Below are 15,530 nucleotides of genomic sequence, written 5' to 3' on the forward strand. Positions count from 1 at the left end.
GCTTTAGGAGTGGCCAGGGACCCGAACCTGCCACCTGTCTTTGAGAAACTTGTGCCTCATCAACACCTTAAATCAAGCTAAATCAAGCATTCCCCAAAGCCTTCACCAGGCTAAAGAGGTTAACTTCCCCTCACAGACTGTACCATATAACCTCTCCAAAAGGTTACGCCTGTTCCTGTTTAATTAAAATACTAGGGGAGGAATTTTAATAGAAAACATTTCCCTGAAGGTTCCACGCATAATTAAAGTATTTGGAAATTCCCATTGATTCTCTGGCCTTATTATATTAAAGACGATTTTAGGTTTTTACAAATTCAGGACAGTATTTTTAAGGATCGGCTTGTGTGTGTGTGTGTGCTTATATGTTTTATTGTGTTTGCATGTGAGAAGTGGGTGTGCATTTGTGCCTTTGTGTGTGTGTGTGTGTGTGTGTATGTGTGTGTTTATGTATGTTTGGTTCTTTGTACGCGCCTGAAGCTAGCATTTCCGAAATGCATTTTATTCTGTCTGTTTTGTTTGTTTGTTTTAATTGCTGTATTTTAACGACTAGCAGCTAAAATTCAAGCAGCTTTTTACAGGAAACTGGCATCACTCTAAACTCCTTCCAGAAAGCTCTGTCCAAATAACAGAATGGCCACTTCAGACAGCTCTAGTCAGGGGACAAAATGTTGATCTGGGTCCAAGAACATGCTTCACCGAACTGTACATTATGTTACCATGTTTTACTTATTTTTTACCAACCTTTCGTAGACTGTCCAACTGTAATACGTATTCCCCTATAAGAATATCTGCAAACCATTAAAATATGCTCTTAACAACATCTGACATACTATAGACGGGTGAAGGCAAACTGAAAGAAACTGAAATGTTTGTTTATTCATTAATGTATTTGCTCGGCACCCAAGGGGAATCAATTACAATTACTGGACATTTGACACATCCTCTTCAGTCACAACATCTGTTCTAGCTGCAGTTTGACACAGGCATATAAAAGAGACGACAAACTGCAGACTGTTACACCCTGAACAGGAGGTGAGAATCAGCACCCTGAGGTACTGAACACGCTTGGCATCAGCTGGCGCACTCTGAGGAAGGGAAGTGTGGTCAGAGTGTGTGATCTTGGGTATTGATGTTTGTCTCGAATGCAGTGTGAAAGTCTAATCCTGCACCGTCTCTTGATATGGGTCAGAAAGCTAAGCCAAAGTCAATTACAGCTTTGACGGGAGGTGAGGCTGTGGATATTTGAGCCCCCAGTGTGCAACAGAGTGCTAAGTGACTGGATGAGTTTTGTAATGACAGGGTGACAACATTTTCTTAATGGAATGCCAAGGCACACATACAGCATCATCTTGTAATAGTGATGGACCTGGGGCTCATCCTAGCACTGACAGGAGCGGAGATGAGGGTGGCTGCACATTGTTCAGGGCCAGGGCAGAATGGTATTCTTCTACCACTTCCAACTTAAAAAAGGAATTTCATTAATACCATTATAACATTGCCTTGTGACAGCTATGCCATGTTGTATATTTTTGAATTCAAAGATTTTACATCTAATGGCATAAACTGAAAACTAAAAAATGAATGCTTCAGCATAGTATCTACTCAAAGCAGTACATTTCTTCTTTCAGTCTCATATCTATATAAATGGAATTTATTTTTATATTTGCCAATAACAGATTTTTTTGGTAATTGATATGCCAGCAGAGCAGTGTGGTGGTGCAGTCATTGGCACTGTTGCCTCATAGCTTGCTTGTTCTTCCTGCGTCTTTGTTGTGGGTTTTCTCCGGGGGCTCCTGTCTCCTCCCATTTCCCAAAGACATGGTGCTTAGGTTAATTGGCTACATTAAAAATGTCTCTTGTGTGAGTGTGTGGCGCCCTCTGATAGACTGGTGTCTGGTCCCAGGTTTACCCAGCCTTACTGTGTTCAGGCTCTGTTTCATCATCACCCAATAACAGATTAAGTGTTTTTTTTTTTTTTATGGACATACCGATATGCTCACAAAATGAATATACCATCATACAATACTGTTTACATTTCCATACTGTTTATAATCACCAGAATCTGAAGGGCGGATTGTTCATACTTTAATTATGAAATAAACCAGACAATAGATTGAGGTTAATTGAATCAAATAAGCTATTCATGTAGTAAATATTTAAAGGCAGTATTAAGATTAAACCAATGGTGAGATATAAATCTAGTAATTAAAGCTAGGTAAGGGTTATGGAAGAAAGATGTATAGAATATAGTATAGTGTTCTTACATAACCTAGGTTAATGAGTATCAAGTTAATTACTGAAAAGGCAAGTTTGTCTAATTTCTCTGATTTGTCTAATCAAAATTTATTCCAAGTGGGAGATGTTGAAATTAAAGCCAAACTTAAGGTCATTCAATCCCGGGTTAATACAGAGTGATGCTGGAAATGCAGGCTATGGGATAAGAAGCGATGAGATTGAAAAGAGCTGCAGTTGTCCTGTATTACATAAAGGTACAGTATGGCGCAGATGTGTCTGTTAGATTTCAAGAATCATCAAAAGGAACTTCGAAAGTTTCAGGGAGAGAGGGAGTTCCTGGAAGGCTGACTCTACATTTCAAACACACAGAACCTGATACATTTCCTTTTTATCTTCTGCTTCTTCTGTTTCTTCTCCTATTATTTGATACCAAAAATAATGCTCTGCCCAAGACGTCCAAGTTCTCTTTCATTGTTTGTTTTGAATGGAATATGACATTGTGTAACATGTGTCACCTTTTAGGTTCAGTTAACCTTACGTCATTTTCTCTCAATGTCATGGAAATCTACCCACAGTGGACTGGCCTGATCTGATCAAGGTTGGCAATGGGTAAGCAGTGATATTAGCCCCAGAAATGTTTTGGAACTGAACTGCCTTGCTAAACTGGTCTGTGCTACATTGTTTCACATTGGATCATTACATTTATCGATTTGCTTAAATTTAAAAGGAATAATAATTTCCTCTTGAGACAGTGTTTCAATAGTGTGAAGAGATTTCTATTATAGCATTTCATTCATTTGAGGGGGGATAACATTGTTTTAATTTGCTGTGGAGCAATAGTGAATTACCTGAATTTAATTGGCTTTTCCGTATCGGAGCTGGTGGCATTTTTATGTAATTGTTGTGTGCAATAGATTTAGCATGGAGTCTGTTTATACGAGGGATTCCTAAACTGCTTATGTAAACTACCTCAATCTACAGTAGGTGAGTTCAGTTGTGAGTGACCCTAAGGTAAATTTGTTTCAGTCTACAGTGAAGTGTACAGGTGGGACAGGAGAGTAATGCCGACATTAACAAAAGAGCCAGTACAGATCTTCAGGAATTACGTATATGCTTTTTTGTGTGAGATTTGTTTTCTGGCCTTACAGCAATTTATGTCTGAAAACTGCTATGACCACACAACAAGACACAGTCCAGAATTTCCTGAAGCCAGAATCATGAACCCTGCAAAATAAGTGCAATTTAACTGTGACTGCTTGTAATATCTGACATATCAGATATGCATGCATACAGGTATACAAACACATACATAAGATAAGGTCATTTGAAAACTAAGCAGCTAAAGGAGTAGGTACTGTACCTTTTTGATGCCGAATAGATCTTATTTAAGCATACCCAATGTCCGTTCTGTATTTCTTTATTTTTTAATGGAAATAATAGCAATAGCACTTTCCCAGTTGTCCAGATAAACCACTGATCACAGATAAAAGTAATTAAAAACAGTAAAGTATTATTTTCCAGTCCTTGCTGTTCTTGCCATTGAAGCATATCTTGATAACAAGTTATGCGGCCTTGCTAATAGGTACCTGCAGTGCAGGCTTATTCACCAGGCTTGGTAATCCTTGAACTCTTGTCCTTGTAAAGTAAACATTGTAATAGCTGTCGGACACAGAGCGCCCTAGTGACTGCAAAGGGAGAATTGTCTCCTGCTTTGTAAGAAAGCCAGCCAGACAGACTTTCATTATTGCATGTATCATCTTCTCTTCTGTCATATTTTCTTTTGTCTCCTGCTTGCATTTCTATTGTCCAACAACGATCTATTCAACTTCCCATGGGTCTGGCTGTAATCTCTTTGCTCTTGCAGTGACTTCAAACGTGCTCAGTGTTACTCTCAACCACTATAGATATATGTTGTTGTTGTTTTTTTAAATCGCTAAACAAATTAATCTGAGCTGCTTTCCCCTCTCAGCCCAGAAAACGTGCCCTTCTTTTTTGACGCTAATGCAGCTCGAATGTATGAGCCAGTGAAAAACTGCAAGATGGCTGCGTGGCATGCAGTCAAGGATCTACTGTCAGCTCTTTAGCCTGGATATCTTGGTGAGGCTATAGAAGCTGTAGGAGACATTTTAATCTTGTTTTCCTCTCCCAGTATCGTTTATTCACTGCCCTCCTATGGCCCCCCGTGAGACCCCCCACCCCCCCTCCAGCTGCTGCACCACTCCAGCCTGTGCCAGGCATCAAAGCATAAGGCCTAACTCTTCTGCTAGCTGTGCCTCGCCCCACAGTGCCCCTCTGTGAAGACAGTGCTCTCAAGGCCTGGGCTGAGAGCAGCGCACACCAACCTCCTGGATTGCGTTGCTAATCCAAGCGTGTATAAGCTCCTGAAACATTCATGGATGCTTGGGTAGTTTCAGGTCTATTCTGTTTTGTCTCAAGAAGTCAGGTGCACCAAGTTAGATAATGGTAGTCAGCCTACAATCAGGGATGCTTTAGCAATAGCTAACCAGGATTTGTTGTGCATCTGTTTTTATGAAGCTCTCAACAAAGCCGAACAAGACAGAATGCTCTAAAAAAACTGGCAGTTGGTCTAAGTAGCTCAAGGATTAGGAAAACCAAATTGAGTCATAAATGTAATACTGTAGTTTATTTTTCAGGCAGTGGAATCATTATGAGATTTAGGGTTTTGCACCAAAGATTTCTCAGGCTCTAAAACCTGTGCGGTATACAGCTCTGGAAAAAATTAAGAGACCACTTAACATTGATTTCTGAACTTGGAGTGGTCTCTTAATTTTTTCCAGAGCTGTATTGTATTTTTGTGTACTCTTTATTTGTGTGTAGGCTTCCCGTGGCATGTAGCAGGAGAAAGGGTTAAATGATTTCATCTCTGTGCTTCAGGCCAAAGACATTTTTATTACTAATCAGATAGCAAGGCCAGTGCCGGAATCGATTTCCAGAAAAGTCCTGGCAATCTGTGAGAGTAATAAATACTCTCTCTATCCGTGATGCTAAAAGGCAATTTGGTAGCTCACGCAGTACCCAATGATGTATGTACATCCCGCTATTGACATTTAATATCATTTAGCTGCTTTATTGGATGCAGTCTCTGTTTCATCTAGTCCGTCTTGACGTGTGATCTCATATACTATCCTGACAAAACAAGACAGTATTTATGGTCTCTGTTTTACTAACCTATCCCCCTTCCACTCGCAAATCCCTCAAAAACTCATATTGTCTGACTGCAGCTGTAGCTTATGTCCAAATGGGGGGAAAAAATATGTATCAGCATTTACATGTTCCACTCATTCCTGTACCTTAATTCCAAAATACATCAGTACAGATGATGATATTCTGAACATAAGCCATTGACCTTAACCAGTTCCTACGGCTTTGTCTTTTTATTCCCAATGAGAATCTTTGTTCTCTTATAAATGTTCACTGTAGTATACCAGGGTAAAGCCACAATAAAGTACTGTTTAGGTAATCAAAAAGAAATCCTGGATGGTAAGCAATCTATATGCAGGGCTAATCATGGGAAACCCTGGGGAAACTGCTGTATTACTGTGAACATTTAATGTGGTAAACTGCCATGATGGTAAGGGCATGCTGCAGTTAGCTTGTATTGTCTGAATATTTTATGATGTGGATTAAAGTGTACTCCGGGAGCTAAAAAGCAGGCACCATGCTTGCACCACTATCATGAAGAAAAACAAGCTCCACCACGACACTAATGTTCCTTGCCCACTAATACAGATTGTGATATAGAAAACTGTTCACTACTGTCTCAGACACTATTATCGATCACCAGGAACAACAGTGATTACTTGCACTTATATAACTCCTAACATCACCTTAAAGCTTCCGTTGACCCCAACAATTGTGCTCTAAGGTGCACCATTTTTGAAGCCAGCACCTCACATGTGAGATTGGCCTTAGACTTAGCTTGAAATTAAAACTTTTATAACTCGTTTTTGAACTTGGCTCGGAGTCTAGGGATCGCACTGATCAATACAGGCCCCACAATCAGCATTACTGTCTATTGCTGATTAATACAGGCCCTGCTACACCACACAGTCCATCAGTGTCCAATAGTCTCTCCTAAAGTGCAACTGTCTAACTGATTAATAAAGGCTCAGTTTTGGCACTGTTGTGCATCATGGTCTAAGACTGCTAAAGCACTGCAGTCAACGGCTATACGGCACCGCGTTTCTGTGACTGGTACAGACAGGTCTACTGGATAAGTGTCAGTGACTGATTGTGTGGTGTCGACCGGTGCTGGGTCTTCTAAAGCCTGCCTGGAAGTGGCTGATAAAGGCTGCCACACCGTGCTTGTACGCATCATTGACTGAGGCTGAGCACCCTCCACACAAACTCCGACTGGCCGACCCAGCAGTCATGAAGAAAGATGAACCCTTCAATCTCTGAGTGCTGAGAGCACTAAGAGGTGAGAGGCAGCGAGGACGGTCTTCACAGGGCCGCTGGTTGAAACGGGGAAGTTAAGCCAATGTGCCATCTAATGATTTTTAGAGAGCTCAATGCAGAAGCCAAATGAACTAGATCTCCTGTTGTTGGTTGATTAAATTAAACCCCATTCACACTGAAACAATTGCCGGCAATATGCATTTGTTAACATGTACTTAATGTGTAAAAAATATTAACTATATGGAAGTACACATTTGTCTGGTAAAGATCCCTTTGGAGCAATACTGAGCAATTGGGCATGGCCCACTTTTTACACATTAAGTACATGTTAACAAATGCATAATTACACTGTTCTTATGAGTAACTAAGATGTAGTTACTGAGTACCTACTGTGTTAATACACTGCAATTAGGGAGACCTATTATAAAGTGTTACTGAATTTTCATCTGAACTTGTCAGCCTTTAATACACTACTATTTATATTGTATTTTGATGTGGTCTTCCTGTAATTAAGCACCAGTATTTTGTGAAAGGTTTAAAACCTTTTTGCATTGATTACGAAAGAGGGTTGAATCTCTGCTGTACTTATCTCTGGAAAGGTGTTCCTCTGAGACTGCTAGAAGTTAAAGGGTTACAAAACACCCTGTGGTGTGGTCAATAGATATACTATGTCCAATACAATTATGTTAAAATTGCCCTCTCACTGCATCACCGCTGCAGAGTTTCTTTTCCCTCTATCATAGCATGTCAAGGCAGTGCAGTAGGTTGCTCATGATACACATGTTGGAAGTTTGCTTAATTTGCAATGCCACCTCTGGACTCACAGCAGGAATCATGGGTGATGATTTTAGTCTTTATTTCCCAGTTGACACATGATCGAATATACGTGAAGCACAATATCAAAAGAATCATAATCATATTGGACATGGTATTTAAAGGAATATGTACAACACAGTGAATGGCAGTATCATCACCTTCAAATGCACTTCTGACCACTTAGAGAAGCAGCAATCATATAGGGGAGCTAAACAGCACTACTCCACATGACACCAAACTCAGACCAATAGTGTAAGTGTTTCAGTGTATGCTAAGAGAGACCCAGGTTCTTGCTTTCAGGGGATTCTGAAATTCCAGTAGCAAACCAAACCAATAGGGAAACATGCTGTATTATACATGCTGTCACATGGTAAGCAAAGCCCTGGGATTCATTTAAAATGGGCTGATTACAAAGTGAGGTCTTTACCAAGGAGCAACACTAATTTATTTTGAACAGTAAATGCTCAGTTTGGTTTAAAGGACACCCACAGCAAAGACAAAGCCGGAGGGATCAGAGCTGATAAAGTCAATGCAGTTGAATGAATATAAGCTGCAAGAGCAGGTCTGAATTTAAAAACAAGAAAATGTCCAGATGGATAGCTTTTGGCAGGCTCTGGCTTCACAGGACTGTGAGGATGGCCACAGATGAGAACACTGGGTTTAAATGTTGTCCTTGATGTGTGCTTGAAAGTATGCCATGCTTTCCAATTGACAAAAAGCATAGGGGAACTCCTCTCTTCCCCAGTGAATGATAGACGCCATTTTGAAACAATCCCTTTGGCATCGCAAGCAGCCCTTACAAAAAGCCAGCTTACCGGCTGACCTCATTGGAAACAGCCCACACTCCTTTCCTCTCAGTGGTAAAACTTTGTTAAGCTGTGTAATTCAAGAAACAAATGCCAGACAACAACCCAGATTAATCCTGCTTTCTTGTCACAAAGCCATAGCCTGACAGAAAGCTTAATCATCTGGATTTAACATTTGTATAACTCTTGAGTCTATAAATCCACTGTTCATTTCCATGTTACTCTCACTCGCCCCTCCTTACCTGAGAGAGGACAGGCAAGTAGGTTGTTTTGTTGTGTGCTGCTGCATATGCAATCCCAAAGGTCAAATATGATATATATATGAGGTGTTTTTTGGGGTGGATTTTGATTTACGGAATCAGGAAACATTAGGAAAATTTGTTCCAGGAATGAACCGCAACATTTTTCCAAAACACATCCTTCCCCCTGATTCAATTTTTTTTTTTTTTAATAATTATTTAAATAGCTTTATCCACATTTATGTAATCAATCAAATAGATTTGTTTTTGGTATCTTGCTCTAGTTGAAAATTGTAACTGCCTTGTAAATTTTAAGTTAAAATGTTGTACTCACAACTCTACCCCAGAGGCCAGAACCTATGGCAAACATTTGCTTTGCATAGCCCAGTAGAAAGAGATATTTTTGTATTGATTTTTTTTTTTTTTTTTGACAAAAGCTTGCAAAAATCTAAATGGTGTGTGGCAAATGTTTTGTCTTTATCAGAAACAGGAAAATTTTATTTGTAGTTTGTTTCTCATGTAGAAGGAGATTCTTAAAGCTAAATACCTAAGTGTCCCTGTATTATGGGTTCATGTTTGTAGCCTTCAGCCCCTATTTTCTGCAATGCAAAGAATCCCAGTGTATTCTAAAGTTAATTTTTATCAGGAACTGCAAATGCTTTACAACAGGGGAAAAACCTTATTAGTTTTCTTTCTATTTTTCTGATTCCAGTTTCTTCTTTTCTATTTCAGGTTCAAGTGGGATCCACTCCTCAGGACCAAAGAATTGTGGGATACATTTCCTGCACTCACTTACATGCGTTAGAAGGTGAGACATCTTGACATCTTATCACGATATCCTGAGAAAAATAGTCACAGACATGTATTTCCTTTCATTTTTTTCCTACCGCTTCTAATGTCCTTTTAGACCAGATATAGTGGGACATTCATTTCAATCTGGATGTTTTTAGGCCATAATTATGTAGCCATTCCCTTGTGTCTCAAGCCAAAGTTGTTTTGCTTGCCTTCATTGGAATTCTGAACCCTTGCCAATTTTCATCACAGACTAAGAGCTTTGTGTATTTTCACCTCTCTGTATTCATCCTTATGTTTTGTTTAATCTGTTCTGCAAATTGAAGGTGATAGGTATCTACTTCCTTCCATTCCTCTTGCACAGCAGACTGTGAATAGTAGAGAAGAAGCAGTGTAAGTGTGTGTTAAGTGTTTTGGGACAGAAAAACCTGCCTCCTGTCTTTAGCACCAAATGTATGTGAGTGTGATTTACAGATTAGTCTGTGCTGAGTGTAAGTCTGCTGTCTAAAGAGAATCAGTCATTGTGAAAACATCATTGGGGTGTAGAGACACTTAATGGTTCAGAGCGTTACTAGGCAGCTAGTAGTAACAGGAGGCACTGATCAATTAAACTCATCTTCCTCACCTCTGCAGCCGCTGTGTTTCAGCCCTACTCTGCTGGGCTCCACCAGCAAACTGTACGCTCCCGTTGCCATGGCACCTTGATGAAACACGTCTATTTTAAGCCCTTTCTATTTTTAAAGCTACTCGTTCCCTGACTTCCATGCTTTATGAAGACAGATATTCTTTCTATTTTGGGATCCTCCTACGCATTTCTGACTCTTGTTATTTCTATATTTAGCCCGGGTGCTATTTGGGAAGACAGATAGAATTAAAAAAACGCAGGGCAAAAACAAAAGAATAAGCAAGACCTGGGGAAATGCGGTGTGACTGATCCATCGCTAGACTAGCAGATTTATCGCTCGTTAATCTCCTAAACGAATTTCTCTTACGGTTCCTTAGATTGCTGCCTCAATCCAGCTGAGACCTTCCTGAATCCTAATTAATACCATGCAGAGACAGTGGCCTCCTTTATATGCTACACTCAACGTAGTTACTCAAGCAACTCCGCTGGCGTGTCATTCAGTCCATTGTTATTTTGGGTGGGAAAGTGCTGAGTGGTTGAGGAGGAGCCCAAATTCAGTGCTTAATCTTTACGTCCGTTGATTAAGAGTCTGGGCATTAACCATGCATTTGAGAGCCTTAGAGTTTGAGAGTCGCTTTAATTGCATATTTTGTTTGGACAAACCATTGAAGTTCATTAGGGGTAACTATATTGTTAGGCACCCTTATCTTCGAACAATAATAGCTACCTGCACTGGGGCACAGATATCAGGGAAGCACTCTGTTACATCACAGTGCCATTGTTGGTTTTAAAGATTTAATCAAACGCTACCATCTGTCTACTGCATAACCTCAGTGCCTCTGTGATTAGAGTTGTGCAAGGGGACCCAGGAGGACAAGACGATGTCAGGTTTGGTAAATGTGTAGGAAGCTTCAAAACTGTTGAGGATTCAACCCATTCTATCAAATGACACATCCATCCTGCTTAAAATGTGTATCACTTTGTAAATAGAACAAATCAACAGAAGGAGCTTGCTTTGGGCCTGTGTCAAACTATCTTTCCACAATCAGTAAGTCATTGGTGCAGTAAAATATGACTCCCAACATCATCCTCATAATTTAAAAGTCTTGACATCACATTGAAAACACTCACATGCTATGGGATTAAGTCCTAGTGTGGGAATTATATGCTGTATACCAGTGTTCTTCACATCTGGTTCTTAAGGGCTGAGACATTTCTGTCTTAATTAGTAAATTTTACTTAATTGATCCTATCTGACCTCTTTCCTCATGTCTTATGTAGTTGATGATTTAAAGAGAGCTATCACACCTACAGGAATTTGCAATTTGCAGAATACTTTCATATAACCTCAGTCTAGTAAAAGCCTTTTTTTCTCATTATTGTTGAAAAATACATCAAAACCTGGATCCCTACTCAGTCCTCAGAGCTAGGATCAGGTTAAGACACAGTGAGGAGGACCCCTCAGGATTCAGGAATGACTCGAGTTCTGCACTATGCTGATCGTGTTCAGACACACACGCCCACCCCAGCGGGTTTGACACTGATTATAAGCGACTGCGGCCTGCAGTCCATTAAGGAGGAGCAACGTCGCCCTTCTGGAAGCCTGTGCAGCTCTGCCTACAATAACCTGCAGACCTCAGCAAATTGAGACTGATCTCTAGCCTCCTCCTGTGGCTGATGGCAGATCTTAATGGCTTTCACAGCATCACCCGCCCAGTGGGACAGTCAGAAAGAGGTACTTGAAAGTTGGGGTTGTTAGAGGATGGTCAGTGTAGAAAGGATAAGACACCTCTCCAATCTGCAGCATGTGTACACCAGTGGCCAAGCGATAGTGTTCACCTTATTTGAATTATCCTTCCAATGAGCACTAAATATCAAGCATAGTGACAGAACAGAAATTCAAAACCACTGCAGACATGTATTTGTTTTTGTAAAACCAACAAATTATTTTAGATCATTCTGTGTGTGCAAGAATGAAAACAACCCTCCCATTGCACAGCATCATTGCATGGTTTCAGGTGTCAGTATCTTATACAGTTTGTACTGATGCATACAGAAAGGGCTGAGCACCTGCCAAAATGGGCAGAACAATTGCTATTTATATGGTTGGTAATTAATTTATTATGGTTCACTCCCTAAGCCCTGCATGAAGATCTTACCCTGACATTTGCATCTCATATGGGGTCTGTTATACAAGATGTTTCAGAACTCCAGTCCCAGAGTAGCCCAGTGGAGAACACATGGTTGTATGTGGCTCTCAGCTGGGTTGATATGTTATGGCAAAGGCTGCCAGCTGTCAGTGTTTATTTCTGTCCAATCTACCTGCTTTTAAAGCTGTAATTAGCGCTGTGAAGCCAAGTCCATTTCTTAATTTAATCACAGATATTTTAGGATTACTAAACAAGTTCAGATTTGTTTGTGGTATTTGTTAACGCAAAACTCACCATGCCACTGACAATGTAAGGAGGATGTAGACTGTGATGGGTTTGTAAAATGAAAATACAGCTCTGGAAAAAATTAAGAGACCACTTAACATTTCTGAACTTGCAGTTCTCTCTTCTTTTTTTCCAGAGCTGTATATTGTCTGGGGACACACAAATAATAGAAATGCAGACATAACAAGGAAGCTGCTTTGTATTTAAAAGGGATTCTATTTCAAATGCAATCAGGTGTTCGAGAACAATCAGCCCTGTGGTGCGGTGAGCTATTCATCCTGAGTTTACTGCATAGAGTACAAAGAGACTCAGTGTTAATCAACTTGTTTTCATTGGCACACGAGTCATTTGGAGGCAGGTAGATTTTGAATAAATGTCAAAAGCTAGCAGCCTTTGTGACGGTCCATAGGAACAGTTCGCATTTCACTCGGGGATAACAGTGCTAGCTTTGCCAGAGCTGCCTTCCTCCACTGTGCGAAAACCTAGTAGAGACCCCTGCTCCTTCCGCGTTTCTGCATGGATGGCATGTCATTGAAGCATATCTCCGAAGGGAGAACAAAGGGGACAGGCCTGCCAGCTGCGAGAGTTTGCACTCCTGGCAGTGCCAACTACGTAACACTGTGGCACAGGAGAACAACTGCGGTGTTTTATGTAACTGGACTGAAAGTATTGAAAAACTGTAAAAGTGTCCCTGTGTCACATGGCTGTCAATTTCTTCTCAGTAGGCCTGTGTTGTCCTTATCGTGACTTCCAGACATACCGAACAGCTATTGAAATTAGCATCCTTGGCTCCATGTGTTCTAGACATTCTGCTCACTCGTCATTGGTGGGGTGAGGTATCTGTGAGGAGGCTTTGATTAACTGGCTGAGGGCCCAGTACGGTAATGGATGTTGTTTGACACTCCAGATATACATGCATATATTCAAACAGTGAGCAAGTGAAAAGAAAATGAGAAAGACCTTAAGACTCAGACGCAAGTCCTGACGATGTGCATGTGTTTAAAGAAGCATGATTTAGATGAAGATTTAGGTAAATGTGAAATGAATATACATGAATCATGAAAATCTCATAGCTGATACTGAACAGTCCGAAGGATCTAATGTAATATTCAAATCCATTCAATGTGGGCAAGCAATTTAATTCCAATCACCATGGCTAGGAATGCAGTTTAAGTTGATTCACTGGAATTAGCTAACAGTATTCTAATACCAAAATTAATCAATCTTCAATCAGATAACGGTATCAACAGTTATGGTCTATAGACAATGTTCCAGAGCATCCAAACTACAATCTGAGTTTTTATTGAAAGAATGTCAGTTTTCCTCTTCTATTAGTTACCTAGATACTGTGGGAACCAAGGCACATTCTTTTCAGTACATTAACTTTGGCATCAGCCACCTCGACCTTTGTGTCAGCATCCATCGATTTATTGCTTCTTTTCATTCTGAAGCCCCAATAAAGCTGTCACAGTAGCAACAGGGGACTTTGTCCTGAATGGACTCTTTGTTAGAATTGGGATATACAGTGAGGGAAAAAAGTATTTGATCCCCTGCTGATTTTGTACGTTTGCCCACTGACAAAGAAATTATCAGTCTATAATTTTAATGGTAGGTGTATTTTAACAGTGAGAGACAGAATAACAGCAAAGAAATCCAGAAAAAAGCATTTCAAAAAAGTTATAAATTGATTTGCATGTTAATGAGGGAAATAAGTATTTGATCCCCTATCAATCAGCAAGATTTCTGGCTCCCAGGTGTCTTTTATACAGGTAACGAGCTGAGATTAGGAGCACTCTCTTAAAGGGAGAGCTCCTAATCTCAGCTCATTACCTGTATAAAAGACACCTGTCCACAGAAGCAATCAATCAATCAGATTCCAAACTCTCCACCATGGCCAAGACCAAAGAGCTGTCCAAGGATGTCAGGGACAAGATTGTAGACCTACACAAGGCTGGAATGGGCTACAAGACCATCGCCAAGCAGCTTGGTGAGAAGGTGACAACAGTTGGTGCGATTATTCGCAAATGGAAGAAACACAAAATAACTGTCAGTCTCCCTCGGTCTGGGGCTCCATGCAAGATCTCACCTCGTGGAGTTTCAATGATCATGAGAACGGTGAGGAATCAGCCCAGAACTACACGGGAGGATCTTGTTAATGATCTCAAGGCAGCTGGGACCATAGTCACCAAGAAAACAATTGGTAACACACTATGCAGTGAAGGACTGAAATCCTGCAGCGCCCGCTAGGTCCCCCTGCTCAAGAAAGCACATGTACAGGCCCGTCTGAAGTTTGCCAATAAACATCTGAATGATTCAGAGGAGAACTGGGTGAAAGTGTTGTGGTCAGATGAGACCAAAATCAAGCTCTTTGGCATCATCTCAACTTGCTGTGTTTGGAGGAGGAGGAATGACCCCAAGAACACCATCCCCACCGTCAAACATGGAGGTGGAAACATTATGCTTTGGGGGTGTTTCTCTGCTAGGGGACAGGACAACTGCACCGCATCAAAGGGACGATGGACGGGGCCATGTACCGCCAAATCTTGGGTGAGAACCTCCTTCCCTCAGCCAGGGCATTGAAAATGGGTCATGGATGGGTATTCCAGCATGACAATGACCCAAAACACACAGCCAAGGCAACAAAGGAGTGGCTCAAGAAGAAGCACATTAAGGTCCTGGAGTGGCCTAGCCAGTCTCCAGACCTTAATCCCATAGAAAATCTGTGGAGGGAGCTGAAGGTTCGAGTTGCCAAACGTCAGCCATGAAACCTTAATGACTTGGAGAGGATCTGCAAAGAGGAGTGGGACAAAATCCCTCCTGAGATGTGTGCAAACTTGGTGGCCAACTACAAGAAACGTCTGACCTCTTTGATTGCCAGCAAGGGTTTTGCCACCAAGTACTAAGTCAAAGGGGTCAAATACTTATTTCCCTCATTAACATGCAACTCAATTTATAACTTTTTTGAAATGCATTTTTCTGGATTTTTTTGTTGTTATTCTGTCTCTCACTGTTAAAATACACCTACCATTAAAATGATAGACTGATCATTTCTTTGTCAGTGGGCAAATGTACAAAATCAGCAGGGGATCAAATACTTTTTTCCCCCACTGTATATATACACTCACCTAAAGGATTATTAGGAACACCTGTTCAATTTCTCATT

The 15,530-nt window shown here is 40.7% G+C and overlaps 1 protein-coding gene across 1 annotated transcript in view; it reads left to right on the forward strand.

The window, feature by feature from the left end:
- The window catches only part of smpd3 (sphingomyelin phosphodiesterase 3), a 61,421-nt gene that overhangs the window by 33,881 nt on the left and 12,010 nt on the right, over positions 1-15,530 (forward strand). The window contains exon 3 of the mRNA XM_066713866.1: positions 9,248-9,323. Coding sequence (XP_066569963.1) covers positions 9,248-9,323 — 76 coding nt within the window. The remainder of the gene's footprint in view (positions 1-9,247; positions 9,324-15,530) is intronic.

The sequence above is a fragment of the Amia ocellicauda genome, chromosome 9 (assembly GCF_036373705.1).
Source record: "Amia ocellicauda isolate fAmiCal2 chromosome 9, fAmiCal2.hap1, whole genome shotgun sequence".
Lineage (NCBI taxonomy): Eukaryota > Metazoa > Chordata > Actinopteri > Amiiformes > Amiidae > Amia > Amia ocellicauda.